At 47.6% G+C, this 17971-nt stretch overlaps 4 protein-coding genes across 4 annotated transcripts; 3 read left to right on the forward strand and 1 right to left on the reverse strand.

The window, feature by feature from the left end:
* Positions 1–5302: 5302 nt before the first annotated feature.
* LRP88_07327 (uncharacterized protein) lies at positions 5303–6181 on the forward strand (the record flags this gene model as incomplete). Its single annotated transcript, XM_083243857.1, has 2 exons — positions 5303–5745; positions 5806–6181. 2 exons carry the CDS (start codon positions 5303–5305, stop codon positions 6179–6181), a joined length of 819 nt encoding a protein of 272 aa, XP_083101081.1.
* A 956-nt stretch (positions 6182–7137) lies between these two features.
* LRP88_07328 (heme-dependent oxidative N-demethylase family protein) lies at positions 7138–8458 on the forward strand (the record flags this gene model as incomplete). The annotated part of the gene is made up of 5 exons (XM_083243858.1): positions 7138–7227; positions 7281–7449; positions 7506–8023; positions 8080–8175; positions 8228–8458. 5 exons carry the CDS (start codon positions 7138–7140, stop codon positions 8456–8458), a joined length of 1104 nt encoding a protein of 367 aa, XP_083101082.1.
* Positions 8459–9172: 714 nt separating this feature from the next.
* Positions 9173–11143, forward strand: LRP88_07329 (uncharacterized protein; the record flags this gene model as incomplete). The annotated part of the gene is made up of 7 exons (XM_083243859.1): positions 9173–9451; positions 9503–9665; positions 9719–9950; positions 10008–10329; positions 10467–10508; positions 10558–10918; positions 10974–11143. The coding sequence occupies 7 exons, from the start codon at positions 9173–9175 to the stop codon at positions 11141–11143; spliced, it is 1569 nt and encodes a 522-aa protein (XP_083101083.1).
* Positions 11144–11508: 365 nt separating this feature from the next.
* LRP88_07330 (Zinc/iron permease) lies at positions 11509–13093 on the reverse strand (the record flags this gene model as incomplete). Its single annotated transcript, XM_083243860.1, has 6 exons — positions 11509–11543; positions 11598–11725; positions 11779–12689; positions 12741–12856; positions 12908–12934; positions 12994–13093. 6 exons carry the CDS (start codon positions 13091–13093, stop codon positions 11509–11511), a joined length of 1317 nt encoding a protein of 438 aa, XP_083101084.1.
* Between the last annotated feature and the right edge of the window lie 4878 nt (positions 13094–17971).

The following is a 17971-nucleotide window of genomic DNA, read 5'->3' on the forward strand; positions in this document are numbered from 1 at the left end:
ACTTCGAGGCCAGATTTCTCGCTAAGAAGCGGTGCGGCATAAAGGCGTAATCTGTTAGGCCCTGATTAGTGAGCCGTCCTCAAGCTATCAGAGACATAGACTTACTTGGCTACTTCTGGCAAGATGAAATCAGCAACCTCACCGCCCCCAAGTGCCTCACATCCCCCCATAGCGGCAAACGCTGACTCAAGCATGCGGAATAGCATGGGGAAGTCTGAACGGCCAGTTACCATGACACCGACGTGAAGGACGAGGATGGTAATCAAGATGGAATGTTTCCGCTCAGTACTGCAACTTTCAAGCTCAGGCTGTTGCTGTAGACCCGAGATGACGCGCTTGTACAACTGGTTTGGATCTGGAGCTTGAAGACTCGCACTCGCCATGCCGCCAGGGGAGTGAAATTCAGTCGCAGGATTTCTGTTTAACCAGATGTGAAAAGCAGAAACCGTAAGTACTGCGTCGAGGACCAGCCTGTTTCCCCTGGCGAATGGGAGAACCAAGTGTCTCCATCCATTGTGAGACCCGTCGATGGCAGTCATTTCACCTGCGATATGACGAGAAACTTGTAAAAGAATGATTAATAGGAGAAAATAGCAGCCGATAAATATTGCTTACAATGTAGACAGAGGTCATTGTGCCAGCGTGGGAGATGGTCTGGCATTGGCCGGCAAAGAGTGTTGTGGCCGATAAGATTCGCCCATGCATCGTCTTCAATCCCAAGCAACTCATTCGTGGAGCCGTTAACGACTTCTTGTTTATCCAGCGAGTCTCGTAAAACAAGGGACCAGTCGTCCACTGTGGTTGCACAGTCGTCAAGGCTGATATAGCTTTCGGTTGACCCGACTTGCGGCGCTGGACGGCTGGGTTCGCTCGTTGCCTCATATACCGCTAGGTGACCAATATCTTGGAAGTCTGTGTGTGCCACTGTTAACTTTGGTCTGGCTACTGAGGCATGTGCGGATGATTCCGCATCCCCTTCTTGCCTGGTTCAGGTGCAATATTAGTTCAGGTTCATGACACTAGGCATGGGGGTCTGACTGTTTGGGGTGGCACCCAAAGCTGAAGCGAAGCCTGATACCGAGTCCTGTACATTTTAAACCCCTTGACTTACACTTGTTGCAATGAGGCTCTGTTTTGTCGCAATGAATACGACGCCTTGAGCACTGATAACAGCCTGGGATTACCCTTAGCGGGGAAGGAGGAAGACTACCGATCCAGGTACCACGAACCTTTTGTCTTAGGGACATATGGACGTTTTTTGGGCGGCATGGGTTGGAAATTGACGGGCTAGAATGTCCGAGAACCAGAAATGAGGCCGGATTTGTCTATGGGTCTGCAACCTGCGATAACGTGGAGGAGCTTGCTCAATGACAGGGGGTTGATTGAAACTTGGCGGGAAAGCCAACTGCCAGGTTGAAAGTAATCCACTCTCCTGCTGGATTTGCGGTAAGAAGATGAGAAGAGGGCCCGAATACAGGGATAGACTGATATGGGTGCTTGGTGACTTGGCGTCTCGGTGGGGAGGCAAGTTTTAGCACGAGCCAGGCTACTCGTGACCCGCGATTGTACAGCCCGACAGAGCCTTGTTCAGAGTACCGGATTGCTAAAGATGGGAGATTGTACTGCTTCTTCCGAGTACTTTCACGTCGATGACTGCGTCGAGGTCAAGGAAGCGTTCTTTGCCCCTGTCAAGGGGAGGAGCTGTCAGTATCAGGGAGACGCCACCCCCGCATGCTTATCATGAACCATGAACCAGCTGGGAAGACCAGCTAAGCCAAGAAGGGAAAGAAAGTGAGAACACGCTTGGGGCTTGAGATAAGTTGTTACTAACGAGATCCGTAACAAAATGAGAGCAGTTTTCTAGCAACCAATGGTATTGTAGCTATCGGTTATTCTGTCTCGAAGTTGGCTATTGACAAAATTGTCTCCTGCAATGTTGATGGTAGGGCGCCATCCCCGCATTCTTGTTAACCGGGGAAGCCGGAGCTGAGTGATATGATGCCGGGGTACCGATCCGTGACCATGACCATGGTCGCACCGATCCGATCTTCGACGCGTTGCCCGGTGTAGCTTGAAGGATCCAAGACTTGAAATGATTATGATGAAGAAAGCTCATGCATATGGCAGTGCTGGATTGATGTTAAGGAGATATACTGGTTTAAAGTTGTGGCATGTGGTGAATGTTACCAGACGGGATACCGGCATCCGGGATGTTCGAGCGATTGCATCAAAAGTTGTCTCTTGTAAGTACCTGACCTTGACACGGCTTGTTATTGTTGTCATGGTTTCCTTATGCTTATCGCCTATCATGTGTATTTTTAGAAACTCTATCAGGTTTAATTCCCCCAGCTCAAAACCGGATCTTGCTGCCAGGCTCTCTCGTCTTCACATCCATTTACTACCTTTGCCCTTTCGCTGCACTTCAGAATCTCCAAAGTCATCATGACCACTAATAAGCCGTTTGAAAACAATGACTCAAAGGTCGAGAATACCTCTATGGGCCTCATCGTTTTACTCTACCTTATTACACCGTCTGTAGAGTACCCTAAGATCATTTCTAGCTAGAAGGTCACCGAGACAGCTGGGAAAGATAACTTTAGCAGGTAGACTGGTATCTAGAGGATAAACGCCTGCGTTAACTGCACAGACGTGCCGTTTTCTGTCTTCGCATTTTCCTCATCCTGTGAGCCGGGCCGCGTATTACACGGCGGTTCCATAAGTAATTAATTTTAAAACCCAATAACGTACATGATAAGCGAGCGTCGCAGACAAGTGAGCGTCGCACTTAGATTTTAACCTATAAAGCATATTTTAAAAAATTCTTAAAAAACTAATTTAGTCTTAAAATAGCTATAATTTAAACATTTAGTTAATAATATAATTAGCTATTATTTAAACTTTTTTATATTTTTTAAATATTCTTAATAAGCTAGTTTTTAAAAAACCTATTTATATTATAATATATATAATAAGCAAGTATACTAGATAAATAAGTGCATTAAAAATCTCTACCTTAAAGATAAAAATCACTATAAAAACACCATAAATTATTTAATTAATTAAAACTACTCGCTATACTCTTCCCCTGATATCTTAATTACTACCTAATAAGTCCTTGCATTATAGCTAGGCTTACCGCAGACACCATAACGCCAAACACCTAATCGCGCTGACCTCCCTTAACCACCACTTCTCGACGATTCGGCCACTACCTGCGCATTAATATCTATCTAATTAATTGCTTGCCTTCCTTCCTCTACCGTCATTACCCCTCTTTTCTATAGTCAGGTTCTTTTTGCCCTCTGGCGCCGGCTTAGTATCTCATTTGCCTCTTAAAGGTCTTTGTTCTCAGCGGTTAATAAGGCTACCTAATGCATAACTGCCTTTATCTCCTTTATAAGAGACTATAGAGCTTCTAAAATTGACTCTAGGGAGCTACTTTGATGCCTTCTAATTCGTCTTTCGAGGTATTTAGACTAAGATCTAGCCTTAAGCACGGTCTTTGGGGTCCTTAAGGCCCAAGGGGTCGACGGTTTAGCTGCCTCCTTAACCGGCGTTGGCGTATATAGCTGCATATTAAGCTTTGAGATTATATTTTCCGCATTAAGAGGAATAAGCCCAGCTCCTCTGAAAGCCCCCTTAATATTTCGTTTTATCATAGTGGCTTAAAATGCGGCGTAGAAGGCCAGAAAGAACTCAGTCTTTGAAACGTGGGTTATAGAGTATCTGATTAGACGCTCTATTTCTTAACCATAAGCACTCTTAAGCACGCTAAAGCACCTAACGTTAAGGGGCTAAAGTAGATAAGAGGAATAAGGTGGCATATAAAGCTTAATAATTTTATTCTCCTTATAATATCTCTTAAATTTAATAGAGTAATGACTTTTATAGCTATTAAGGATTAAGAGATAATAAATATTAATTAATTAATTAGTTATGCACCGGTTAAAGTGCTTAAGCCACTCGAGACCGGTCTCATTATCGGTCTAGCCATTTTGGGTCATCGCAATAGCCTAATCGCCCGGGAGGTTGCTTTCTCGGTATTAGTTAGCGAGATAATATTAGCCCGCACCGATGATAAACGGCGGGATCGGCCAGCCTTCCGCATTGATCGCCTAAATGACTATAATCCATTCTCGGTTTCTAGGCTGCACTGCTTTTGGCTTTTTATGCCTTTTTATGCCTATAATAACTATTTCACTTATAATTATGCCCATAAGAAAGCTAGTCTTATTAATATTATAGATATTATCTAATTAGATACTATACTTCGCGATTATATTCGCTATAAGCTAAAACTAATCGTAGATAATAATTAGATCTTTGCACTTAGCTCTCTAGTAGTTATATTTATAAAAAAAACACGTCTTAAGGTCTAGGTATTACTTAATAAAGTTTAAAGCCTAATATATACTAACTAGTAATATATCGCGGTTAATAAGTAATTAATTAACTATTTCTTTTATATTATATAGCTAGGGGGGAAATCCTCGTAAATCTAGGTTAAGAATAAACTAAATAATAATCTATTCCTTTAGATCTAATAGTTTGCGTGATTTCGGGATAGTATCGCGTTGAGATTATATGCTATTATGCCGATAATATAAGGCATAGTAGTTAACCTAGTAGAGCCTTATAGTTTATCGTAGTTTTAAATCTAGGTTATTTTAAAGGGCCTGAAGTATAAGAAGTAATCTAGCTTCTTTATTTAATTGAGATATCTCTAGTTATAAGGAATTAATTAATTAAATAGTAATGATATTAGATGAGGGATTTTTAGTGTACTTGCTTGTCTAGTATACTCGCTTATTATATATATTATAATTAGTAATTTATATATAAAGGAATTTTATTAAAATTCTATAAAAAATATAATATAGTTTCTTTACTAATTAAATAATAATAAATATTTTTTTTAGATTTTTATATATTTTATAGCGCGTTTTAGAAAAATAGAAATTAGCTATTTATTACTATACAGTATGGTGCGACGCTCGCTTGACTGCGACGCTCGCTTATCACATACGTTAGCCCAACACACTATTGCCGTTAGCCTCGCGCTTGTGGTAAAGAGTCCAACATGGCGCTCCCCATTCAGGAAAGCGTCCGCTCTCCACCAGAAGCTGAAAAATGCAGGTTCTATGGTAAAACATGCATTTTTCAGGGGAAAGACTAAAGTAAATAAAAAGAAGGTCTCTCGTTTGGAACAAGACCATCTTGATCCTCACCTTCGTTTCTTTGGCTGGCTGTCTTAGCCCCTTCCGCTCTTTTCAACCGCTGGGTCTCCCTCGCTCTGTTCGAAATGGCTCGGCGTTCTATCTTGGCCGCGGCCACCGTCGCTTTCCTCGCCTTCGGAGCCAACGCCACTCCTTGCCGCCCTACGAGCGCTGCGACTTCATCTACCACTCTAGTGGAGAGCTCTTCGACCGTGATTACGGAAACATCATCGTCGACCACCATCGCAGAAACTTCGTCAATCGCTGTCGTCGAGACTTCTACCACACTAGCAGAGAGCTCATCGGTGACGGCGTCGTCTTCGACGCTGGCAGAAACCTCATCATCGACTACCCTGGCTGAGACTTCAACAACTACACTTGCGGAAACGTCGACGACTTCTCAAGCTCCGGTCTGCACCGTAACCCAAGCGCTCGTCAACCCGAGCTTCGACGACGATGATGGCTCCCCGTGGACTGGCGTCTCTAGCTCTAGGTCTGAGGAAAGCCCTCGTACGGGTCGGTATAATCTGTACGTCATCCTCCTAGAGTCATGGAGGTATTATTAGCTGACATAGTTGCGATCTACCAGGCGCTACTCGTTCAATCCCTGGAGCCAGCCTTCTACCATCTCTCAGACCGTAACTAACCTCGAGGGTAACTACAAAATCGAATTTTACTACCGCGCTGTCAGCTGGGTCCCATGGACTGGGACTACTTTTACCGAGTTCTATTGCACTATCACACCCAAGGTTGGAGACACTGAGCTTCCGGAAGTATGGTTTACGGATTCAGGCCCTTACACCTGGACCGCAGGTAGTGCACTTTGGACGAATCCGAGCGAGACTGGAACTGTGGCTGAGGTTGAGGTATCGCTCAAGATCTTCTGCAATGGAGAATTTGATTCGAATATTATCGCTCTCGATGATGTGACCTTCACTCGAGTTTGCGACACGCCCCCAGCTTAGGCTAGTAACGATGAATTGGGTTGGGTAGTTAATCCTTAATATTTAAAAAGCGAGTGATGAGTTTAGTAACGCATACCTTGGTTGGAAATGCCTTCCTTATTATAATCTTAGGATCTCACCGACATGCTTATTGAACGCGGTGATGCAGCCATCCTAGAGATTGAGACTTTGGCGCACTATGCAAGCTATGGTTGAGAGAAACATGGCACCAAAGTTCCTATCTTACGCCAACAGAGCTGGCCATCCTACATGGTATATCGCTGTCCAGTTGGGACTTGGGCTCCTGGCTTTCATGGGAGTCTCTGGGAACAGCGGAGTCGTCTTTGACTAGCTTCTTGCACTGAGCGGTCTTGCTTTTGTCCTGGGTTAGGCCTCGATTTACTTGGCTCATATCAGGATACAAGCCGCACCAAAGGCCACGGGACAAGTGGTGGCAATCGCCGATTTCGGAGAGGCAAAGATGTTTAGAGACTATACGGTCCACATTGTGACCATAACATGAAGCATTCCTTCGTCCCCGCGCCCCAGAGATACTGGTGGATACAGACAAAGCCTCTGTTCCTGTATCTCACAGGTGGAACTTGAAAGACGAGAGGTCTAGATCATTCTACTGACGTTGCCTTCCCCGCGGCGTGATCTTGATCTGCGGAGAGGGTGGGATGTCTTGGGCTAGCGTCATGCAAGATTGAGAACATGGCGTTTGCCTCCTATCGGCGCTAAACCCAAGAGATTCTTCCTCTTGGCTCATCGGACGCACGCCAGAGACCGAAGGACATGGAGAGAGCAGAACTGAGAGCATGGGATAACTATGCGGCTGGTTCCTATTTATTCCAATGGTGCCAACCAGACGAGAGCCTCTACAAGAAAATTTGGACCATCAAGACTTTCCAACATCTTGGTTTAAACGCTTCCCTTTGCCCAATCACATCAAATCAATAGACCTTATCACAGCAAACATGGCAGCCTTCGAGGTTACGTCAATCATTCCTCAAATAGGGCTCTGTCTTATACTAGCGACTCTTTTTCTCGTCCTGAACAGAAGATTGGTGAGTTTTGTCTTGGAACAATGCAGACTGGAGTTTGGCTAATCAACTCCCAGCGGCACCGAGGTGACAATCTGCCTCAGCACAGCAAAATCGATGCGTATCGAGGGTCTGAAAAGCCTTGCTCTAGTGCAGAACTGGTGCAGCCGCTTAACGGCTTTGACTGGACCGTTCAACAGCCTCAGAAGTTCCGGCCTTTCAAGTCTATCTATCACATTACTATGGGTAAGTAGCGGGCTCAAAGCATACAGACGCACCATTGACAATATTGCCTTGGATAGCAATCAAGTCGGACACGGCGTCAGAGCTCATCACGATAGACCGCGATTACCTCGACCGAATTCAGCTCCGAAAGGGCCTCATACAAAGTCAAGGCCAAATGGTACACGGCTGTGTTCCCGCTGGAATCGACGCTGTAAACGAACTCTACACTTATCTTGCGCAGTATCTACCCAAGCGTTACCCAACCATGTTCAAGTTGTCTGTGGATAACTCTGAGCTGCAGAACTTGGTGACTGGTGATACGCACTCCACGATACCACCAGTCGACCATGATAGTGCCCTGCGAATCATGGGCACGACAGTCGAAGAAGACTTGTTCATCCTGAAGCCTACACCGGAAGGTCACCAATGCGTTGCCTTCATGTGTTGCTTCCCATCTGGTTGGAACCCTGCCTCGAAATTGGGAAAACACATGAACCAGATACACTCCAATGTGCCATCTTACAACAAAATCGGGCCTAGCATGGAGCGCTTCTTCACGAAGCTTGAGGTGGGAAAGAATGTCAAGCGAACCAACGTATGTCACCCCCAGAGCCATTTCGACGCACGTGGACTGACCGTTGAGCCTGACAGTGGACCGTTCAGACCCATGGGGAACTTTTCAACGCCAAGGGGAACCATGTGACGGGTGAGGAAAAGGTAGAAAGTGAGCAGATAGACCCAGAAAAGGTACGTTTCTTCCCAATTATGCCGCATCATGTCTGGCTAATGATTCCCGCAGACTTATCTTCGAATCGAGCTCCAAACATTGAGTAGGCTCCCGAAAACCCACTCCATCCTCTTCAGTTTCAAGACATATTTGTATCCGTTACGCGAGATTAAGGAGGAAGGTCTCGGAGAGGAATTTGCGACCGCAATCGAGGGCCTTGAGAAGGGAAATGCCCCTGGGATGTGGAAATACAAGGGGGCGGTTCGATGGGGCGCCAGCGTCTGCGAGTATCTCCGGTCTTGAGATGGAGGCTGGGCGGGAAAATCTCTCTATTTTTGACTATCTCTTTTTTTCTGAGGCCTTTACTGCATGTTCCATGCACCATCAGATGATGTCACATCATTCTTCTTTACATGCACTCGTTTCATCTGGCGGAATAGTCCGTCCGTATTAACCCCTGTTGGTTTTCTCCTCTGGGACTGGTCACAACCGTACTCAATTTCCCAAATTGATACACTGCATTCCCGTATCCTCAGTGCTTAGATAGTGATGCTATCGGGTCGGGAGGTGACTCCGAGAACTAATATCGGAGGTTCAATGTCGGAGACCTCTCCCGACGATACCATCAGAAAGGGGATTGGGGCGGATAAGAGACGTCTCAGCCGATTTAAAAAGTCCCGGATCAAGAACCTTGCATTGCGTGCGGGGAAGTCCTAAAAGCGTCGACGGATCTACGCATCCAACCCCAGAATGATTAGTTATGGGACAGGGGCCGGCCGAGCAAGGCTTCAAGCACCGGCAAGCAAGCCATTGACACCTAAATGGGCTGTGATAACAAAGACAAAGAGTACAGAAATGCTTGAACTGGTCATGATTCATTGCGAACTGCCTGATTGATGTTAGGCTAATTATCAGAGAGAGGTCCGTGATTCTCTTGCTATATAAGTACCACCGTTGCCGCTGGTGGTTTGAGTGACATGAAGAGCAAGGCAACTCAACTTTTGTCAGCTTTTCAATATGAAGTTTAATTCCTTTATAACCAGCCTGTTGTGTGTTGGTGCAGCACCATCTTTGGGTGCTGTTCTTCGCCCACGACAGGCACCCGGTCAAGCCGAGGGAGTCACTACTATCAAGAGTCCCTCGGGTGCCCAGATTCGATACAAGGAGCCCGGAAAGGATGGAATCTGTGAGACAACCCCTGGAGTCAACTCTTATAGCGGTTATATCGACATTGCTCCTGATGTCCATGTCTTCTTTTGGTTCTTCGAATCTCGCAGAGACCCTGCGAACGATCCTGTAAGTTGAGCAGGTCGTACATGGCTTTGTCAGGACTGACCATATGCCTAGGTAACTCTATGGCTCAACGGAGGGCCAGGTTCGGATTCCTTGATTGGTCTATTCGAAGAGATCGGACCCTGCGAGGTGGTGGAAAACATGACCACCGTCCTCAGGGACCACTCCTGGACGGACATCTCCAATGTTCTTTTCCTCTCACAGCCCGTGGGGACAGGTAAGGCTTAGCTCAAGTGGCTATGTATAGGCTTACTAACATAACAATGCTAGGATTCTCCTACAGCAAGGCTGAAGTCGGCTATCTTGATCCCACGTACCTCTCCGTCGACAAAGAGCCTGGCAGCCGCGACGAGAAGGAGGGTCGCTGGTCTGTTATTGACCCGACCAAAGAAGACAACAGCCGCCTGGCCGCAATCACTTGCTGGGAGGTCTTACAAGGGTTCTACAGCGCCCTGCCACAGCTCAGTAAATCCAAGATCGCATCAACGGAATTTCACCTCTGGTAAGAACATCCCCAAGCCAACTTCAACGTTACAGGACTTTAATGTCATTCATCTAGGGCGGAATCATTCGGCGGTCATTGGGGCCCTGCATTCTTCACATACTTCAGCGAGCAGAACGAGAAGCTCGACAAGGATACTACAAAAGGCCGCAAGCTCGAGATGAAGAGTCTTGGTATCGTCAACGGTATCGTCGAGCCGGTCGTGCAGACTCGCCACCTTCTCGAGTTCACTCGCGCCGAGCACAACGGCTATGGTGTGGATCTTGTCAATGACACCATCTACAACTATGGCAAGTTTAGCCGCGATCGTCCTGGAGGTTGCCAAGAGCAGCTTGAATACTGCGCTTGGCTTGAACGAGACTCCCTCACCAAGCGTTCAGTTTGTTCTGCAGCCCAGTTCGTTTGCCAAACTGACGTTGAAGGAATGTTTTATACATTCAACCTTGAAGGCCGTGGCACATACGATATTGTTTGTTTATACCCTAATTATCACTTCGCGGGACTAATAAGGTCCAGCGATTCCGCAACGGAGAAGACGTCCCTCCAAACTACTGGCGGGTAAGTCGTTTTCACTCAAATATGAATTGATAGCTAATTTCGTCGCCAGCCGTATTTGAACACCGCCCCCGTACAGGATGCCCTCGGTGTCAACCTCAACTACACATCAAGCAACTTGCTTTATACCGCCTTTACGTTGTCGGGCGATTTTGCAATTGGCTACCTGAAAGATATCGAAAAGCTTCTTGAAATGGATGTTCAAGTGGCACTGGTCTTTGGCGACGCCGACTATATTTGCAACTGGCGTGGAGGTGAAGCCCTTTCCCTTGCCGCCAAATGGTCCGGATCAGATGATTTCAGTGACGCTGGTTATACCAACTTGATGGTTGATGGCAAGGCTTATGGAGAGACGAGGCAGTTTGGTAAGCTCAGCTTCACTCGCGTCTGGAACGCCGGCCATGAAATTCCATGTAAGCACAACCCATCTCATCCTCCAGGCCCGACAACCCCTAATATTCCCTCAAGACTTCCAACCTGCGGCATCATTCCAGATCTTCAACCGAACCACCAACCGATTCGACATTGCCACTGGTGAAATCGCCATTACTTCCAACAGCACCCACAAGACCAACGGAACGGCCAAGGCAACTCACACGACCAAGCTTCCTCCTTTGCCGACCAAAACTTCTAAGTAAGGAGGTTGTACTTCTCATTTAGCAATAGAGGCAGAAACGCCAAGATGTCGGCTCTTGAGACGTTGACTCGGGCCCCGACCGTACCGCGCCTCATGTTTCACCCGTGTCATGACCCGGTTTGAGAGCTGTTCTTTATCATGCGCGGGTTCTCAGTTTCCTTTGCATGCTATCGTCACCCGTGTCAAGTCGTTTTCTATTCATGCACCATCGTCTTGTAGATTAGACATTCCTCAATCAATACAGTGCAGCCATTCCTTCCAATCTGGACTGCAACCCAACTCAAAGGAGGCCCTTCTATCTTCTTATAGTCATCACACCATAATCGACATGCTCCTTCGTCATACTCGTGGACCAAAAGAATTCCGCTAAGCAAAGGCGCCAACCACGGACATTCCGAATGCTTGTGACTCAGTTAGAATGGAGGGGAACCTGAATTATCGGCTGAGCAACTCACCTCCGAGAAAAACCCAAGCAATTGCGGCAATCTTGTCTCTCTTTGTCATGAGCAGGCTTGCTTCCTCTGAGAGGAAATCCTCGACCATCAAGTTCACCAAGGCGGCATATATCAACAGGCCGGAAGAACTGTTTGTGTTAGTGGTTGGGCATGAAACGGACCTCGGCTTCTTAATACTCACATAGCGTTGAAAACTCCAACCATGATCAGACCAAGCTCACTCTCGGGGTCGTAGGAGTTCCTGCTTGCGATTCCGATAGCTTGTCCAATAGGTGCCGTAGTTCCAAAAGCAAAAACCAACAACCAAGGTCGGAAACTCCCACGAGGGTAAGGAACAGCGGCGATGCGAGATCCGAGGCCAAGGCCTTCAAACATCTGGTGGAACATGATGGCAGTCAACAAGACGACGAGGCCATCTGTGGTCATGGCGATCGTGATGCCCACAAAGACGGAGTGGAATAGAATGCCGCCTTCGAGAAGCGTAATGTTGGTCGACATTTTCTTGTAAACCTGCGGATCAACCTCCTGGCCTTCCTCGTCAAAGTGGGATTGGCTGATTTCGGAGGTGATTTGTTGATCAAAATTCGCTGTTGAGATTTTCCGAGTATGCTGGATCATCTCCATCATCTCGGCTCGCTGGCGGACGTATTGCTCATAGAAGACAACAAACCACGCAGGCATGGTGGAGTAGCTGTTGTCGTCATCTGAAGGGCGTTCGTATGGTGGAGAATTCTTCTCATAGAACTTTTGGGCTTTCTCGTATGAAATGTCAACATTGGTCTCGGTGCGCTGGTCGTCTCCCCAATATGACGAAGTAGTAGTATCTTGTGATGCGGTTGAAGGTTTATGGGCGTGGGCGTGGGCGTGAGCGTGGGTGTGAGCGTGCGGCGCATGAGTCGAGGCGTCCCCAAATGAGGCACCTGTAGGACCACCATGAGAGTGGCCGCCCGTCTTTGCATTCAGGTACAGTTCAACCATGAAGAGAAGAAACATGGCTGCCATCATGATGACCCCCGGCAAGGCGGGATAAACCTCAGTGAACAGCTCGGGTAGACATGGGTTGGTGAGACTTCCGAAAGCAGTGGGGAGTAACTGGGGGTGTTAGCAGGACTTCTAATTTGGCTATTGGCGAGCCAGACTAACATGAACAAATGCCGTAGCAACCAAAACTCCGGTTCCGAAATGCTTGCAGGCAAAGAAGACGCTAGGGGGAATCTTCAACCAAGGTAGCTTCTTGGCGGCAACGGGGAATCCGGCACCTGTGTGAGAGCATTAGAGATGAACGCCAAAGAAAAGCCATGATGACATACCGAGGCAAGACACAAATAGAACCAAAACTTTCGTATTATCGTCAGCATGAGAGATCAATAGGGATCACGTATCGGTGAAGGCGTACATAAACCCCCGACATGCAGACCAAGGTTATAACCATCAGGGCCGCCTTCTGTCTGACTCCCACACTGCGGTCTCTCTGATGCTTCAGCTTCAGGTCCCATAGTGAATTACGACAAGCGGTAGAGGAAAAGAAATCGGGAATGCGCTGCTGAAGAGGAACCGGCCTGACAGCGAAGGCGAGGACACCAAAACAATGAAAACGAGCCGAAACAGATCCAAACAACCCACAATAACACAAGGAAACAATGAAATGACGGTTGAAACAAAGAAGAAAGGTCTTTGGGTGCCAGCCCAGAGTGTCGAAGAGAAGTGAAGATATCAGCAAGTTGACGGCTTGGCTTCCCGTTATAACTGTTCACTGTCTATAGTCAATAGCTACTATTTTTAAGCTTGTGCGGATAAGGTTGTCTGTAACATTTAGCGCGTCAACCCGAAACGTGGTTTCGAGACGGGAGTCTACGATCAACAATGGTTATCGTGTTTCAACGCGTGCGGATCTCAGGTCGTCGCCGCCTCAGAGTTGGACGATCCCCCCTTACCCCAGCCTCGGCACTTTTTAGGCTTTTTATAATCCGATTGGCCCCATGGTTCAATGGAACCTTCGACGGATCTTTCTGGTCCCTTGGTTTTGAGTTTATATGGTTGCACCCGCTGCCCAAGTTTGTAGATCTGGACCCCTGCTGTCACAGAATGCACCCGTGCCGCGTCACGATGAGATCCACCCAGGGTTACTTTGAGATCTTGATTCAGTCTCGGAACTAAAGTTTCCGGCCACGCCCAGCCTTTAGTGTGTCAACAAAGTACCAGTGGCTTCAAAATGCAAATACTCAATCACACTCTACTCATGGTATTTGTCATTCGCCTCGTGTGATGTTCAGCGCGGGTTTCAGTCCTTGTCAGATAAGGTTGAATTGTGTATAATTGATGGAAGTGAAGGTGACATTGTAGAGGAACTTTTTAAAGGCCATTGTCCTGTTTTACTAGGGACTTGGCATAGCTTACTCCGTGCACAATCTTATTCTCGCTTTTATGCTATGCTACTGACTCAAGGGTTAATCCCCTTTCTTTGTTGTATCGTGAGAATCCTCTCCCGCGGCATCCGATGGCAAGACAGACTGTTGGGGAGGCCAAGGAGAGCAAGGGTTTCCCATGGGTCTAGACCCAGATCTGACCAGACATGTTCACTTGTCAGACCCAATGGCGCTCTGACATGCTTATGAGGCTGGCCTCGCTTAATAATCCTTGAATTCTTCATTGTTTGTTGGGGCGCTAGCAACCGTTGGCGTGTTCTATAGATCTGCTCCGAACCTGGTGATGACTCCATCTCAAGTTCCTCAAGTTTCTCCATTCTCTACCTGTTTCACTACCTATCCTTGTATCAAGATGGCTCAGGATCCACCATTCAAGGTAGTCATTGTTGGAGCTAGTGTGGCGGGGCTTTCACTCGCCAACATGCTCCAGGCAAACGACATCGACTTTGTCGTGTTGGAAGCCTATCCGAGCATCGCTCCTCAAGTTGGAGCAAGTATAGGATTGCTTCCTCATGGAAACCGGATTCTGGACCAACTGGGGCTCTATGAGAAAATCCTGCAAATAGCGGAACCTGTCAACACGTTTTCGTTTCGTGAGCCGTCTGGGTTGCCACTGGCATCATATCCTGACATGGACCGTAACCTAATTGACCGGTAACGATACTCTGTGTTCGATATTAACGCGCCATTTTAACTGTTCTGATTCAGACACGGATACCCCATGATCTTTCTCGACCGTCAAACGTTGATACAAACTCTTTACGATAACATCAGGGACAAGTCAAAAATTGTGGCGAACAAACGTGTCACAACGGTCAATCTTGGCGAAAACGGTGTGACAGTATTGGCATCGGATGCTTCAATGTTTCAGGGTGACATCCTTATCGGCGCCGATGGTATCCACAGTACAGTCCGGGGGGAGATGAGGAGACTCGCCAACATGACGCGTCCTGGTTGGTTTGACGCGGGCGAGGAGGAAGGTGAGTGCGTAGGCATTTGGGGAATAATGCGAAGGGCTAACATCTTCTGGAACTAGAGCCTCCTTGCGATTACAATTGCATCTTTGGCATTTCACGACCATGCCATGGCATCGTACCCGGTGGCTTACACGAGGTATTTCGCAACGGGTCATCCTACCTGATTTCCGGTGGCCCAAATGGACGAGTGTACTGGTTTCGGTTTGAGAAGCTACCCCGGAGGCTTTATGGCACACAAATCCCGCGCTACAGCCAGAAAGATCTCGAAGAAGCGCTTGATCGGGCTTTGAATGATCCAATCCTGCCCGGCTTGACTTTTTCTGCCTTGATTGAGAACCGAATCACTGTAGTCTTGGCTCCTCTGCCCGAATATGTCTACAGGAAGTGGTATTTTGGCAGGATCTTCACTCTCGGAGATTCTGCACACAAGGTAGGAAGCCAATCTTTCCAAGAAGCAGTATTGAAGTGACTGATGATTCTCTAGCTCCATCCCATCGGAGGCCATGGAGGAAATGCGGCGATTGAGACTGCTGCTGCACTAACAAACTCCTTAGTAGATGTGCTGGGCAAGACCTCTTCCCCTCTGGCTACCCCCGACATTACGGCCTTTTTCAACCAGGTTCAAGCACTACGATACCCTAGAGTGATGGCGATCAAGGCGTATTCACACAAGAAACAACTAACCGAGTCACTTGACAACACATTACAAAGATTAATCGCTTTACACCTTCTTCCTCGAGTCAGGGAGCAAGATGTCACACGCAGTTACTCGGCTCAAATACCAGCTAGCGAAAGGCTGAACATGTTGCCACTGCCATACCGAAAGAAGCTCGTGCTGTACGAGGATGAGCTGCTGACCAAGCCGAAGCGAAGAGGGACGGTTGGGTTTATAATACTTGGGATCTACCTGACATGCAGCGCTGTAGCCTTCTATCTCAGATGGCTGAGTCCTTCGGCAACAGAGCTTCGAAGCCAGATCAACAAAGTCCTGGTCAAGGGCGCTCTTGATAATGATTCCTTGACTCTCTTACAGAGGGCATGTACTGGAATCCCTTTGGTTGGCGATCGAGTAGCTTTCATGGCTGCGGCGTTTGTGCCTGGGCTAAGAGACCCAACAAAACAACTTGGTCGCCTTCAACTCTACTCTCTTAGCCAGTCGCTCCATTCAATCATGATATTGACGCTTGAAGGCTTCCGAGGCCACTTTGCAGTCTCGGTCTTAACATGGTACGTGTTGATTGTGTTCCAAATTTCTTTACTGATGAATTGAAGGCCAGTTATTTGGTTCGCTGCTTTCAAACTCATTGGCTTTGGTGTGGTGATGCCATGGTACTGCATTATTCACACATTCGTGCCCGATGATGAAAGCATATGGTGGCCCCTCGGACGGCAAGTCCCGATTCGATCTGCCAGAGGCGTGCTATTGGCTGGCTTATATGGCTACGCCTTACCACTCATGCTGACACCCACTCCGTGGCATCAAGTGGCAACTTCTGCAGTTGCCTGGCAATTCATTCCCATTCTTATACCCTTACTCTCTTACGTTTTTCGAATAGGGAGCCAGTCCGCGGCTGTCAAAGGCTCAAGCAAGCAAGGAGAGCCATTGCCTGACGTTCAGTACTTACGGAAAATCTATCTTCTTTTTGCATGTTTTGGTGCTGTTATACACTGGCAGACCTTGGTGCAGATGGCCATGGATGCGGAACGGAACCAAGTATTAAGGTGGCTGGACCCATCATCTTGGTGGGAGATTCCAGGCGAGCTCGAAGAGAGCCTGATGGGATTCTTTTGTGTTGATTTTTGGGGCTACTGCTTGACATCGTATGTTTGGTGCGTATCTGCTGTTTGGGACTTGCAAAGGGTTGGCCTTGCTCGAATCAACACTAGAAGGGCAGCCATAGCAATTCTGCTTGCCTACCTTGCTGTTGGGCCCGGGGCGGCAATGGCCTTGGTGTGGTATTTTCGAGAAGATGCATTGGCCTTTTCGCAATGAGAGCTCCGTCTGTCGGATGTGACCCCCGCATAGTCAGGGAGGTTTGTTATAGTTGGGTAGTTAAACACCCCCTGAGAGGTTTAACCTTTCATGATGTAGATAGGCATGAGTCCTCTACTGCCGGCAGCAGAAAGACTTAAAACAAAAAGGCCACTGTGTGAGCATTGGGATATGATGTTATGATGTGTTGCATTATGAGGCGGAGACTTGCCGGCGTAGAGAGCCGAATGGCAGCAGTCTCCCCGTGACTCATGCGACGGCATGGCATGCGGTGTTGGGCGTTGATGTTTGATGACGGCCTCGCCTCAACCAGATGCAACCTCTTTCAAATGAATCGGCCGATTCGTTATGCACCAACAAATCATTTGCCGGATGTGGAAGTCGCCGGCTGCCAGGCTGTTGCGCTAATCTTAAATAGCCCCTGATCCTTGTTGCTGTGCCTCATAGCCGAAATGGCCAACCCATATTCCGCCACACCTCGCCCGGGCGATCGATGGTGGCTTTTGCTAATCCGTTCTGGTTGATGACCGAGGCAGAATGGCAGTGAAGGATCTTCATCATACTAGTTACGGCGTTAAATCCTTCACTTGATGTCATGTCACGTTGATTTAAACCTCTTTTGTGCACGACAGGATCGATCGACCATTGGGTGCCCGCTTGGCAAGGCTTGGGCTCGCATTCTGGAACGCGTGATCAAGTCAGCCCCGTTGCCAAGAACAAATGCGCTGGCCGCTATTCGACAATCAAGGACCAGGCTAACTGGCCAAGCCTTGGGAATCCTACTGCCAAGACGGATCCTCCAACAGGCTGAATGGCAATGGGGGTGTTGGGAGGAATATTTAAATAGCCTTGCATCCCGTCAGTTGACGATTCATCCTTTCCACCAACTCTTCACTCTATCTGCCTCAACAAACCCTTTTTTGTTGACAAGACTTTTGAAGTATATCTTGTCAATAAACTCAATAAACCCCTTTCAAC

The sequence above is a fragment of the Fusarium phalaenopsidis genome, assembly GCF_050370095.1.
Source record: "Fusarium phalaenopsidis strain FUZ10S chromosome Unknown contig_32298, whole genome shotgun sequence".
NCBI classification, from domain to species: domain Eukaryota; kingdom Fungi; phylum Ascomycota; class Sordariomycetes; order Hypocreales; family Nectriaceae; genus Fusarium; species Fusarium phalaenopsidis.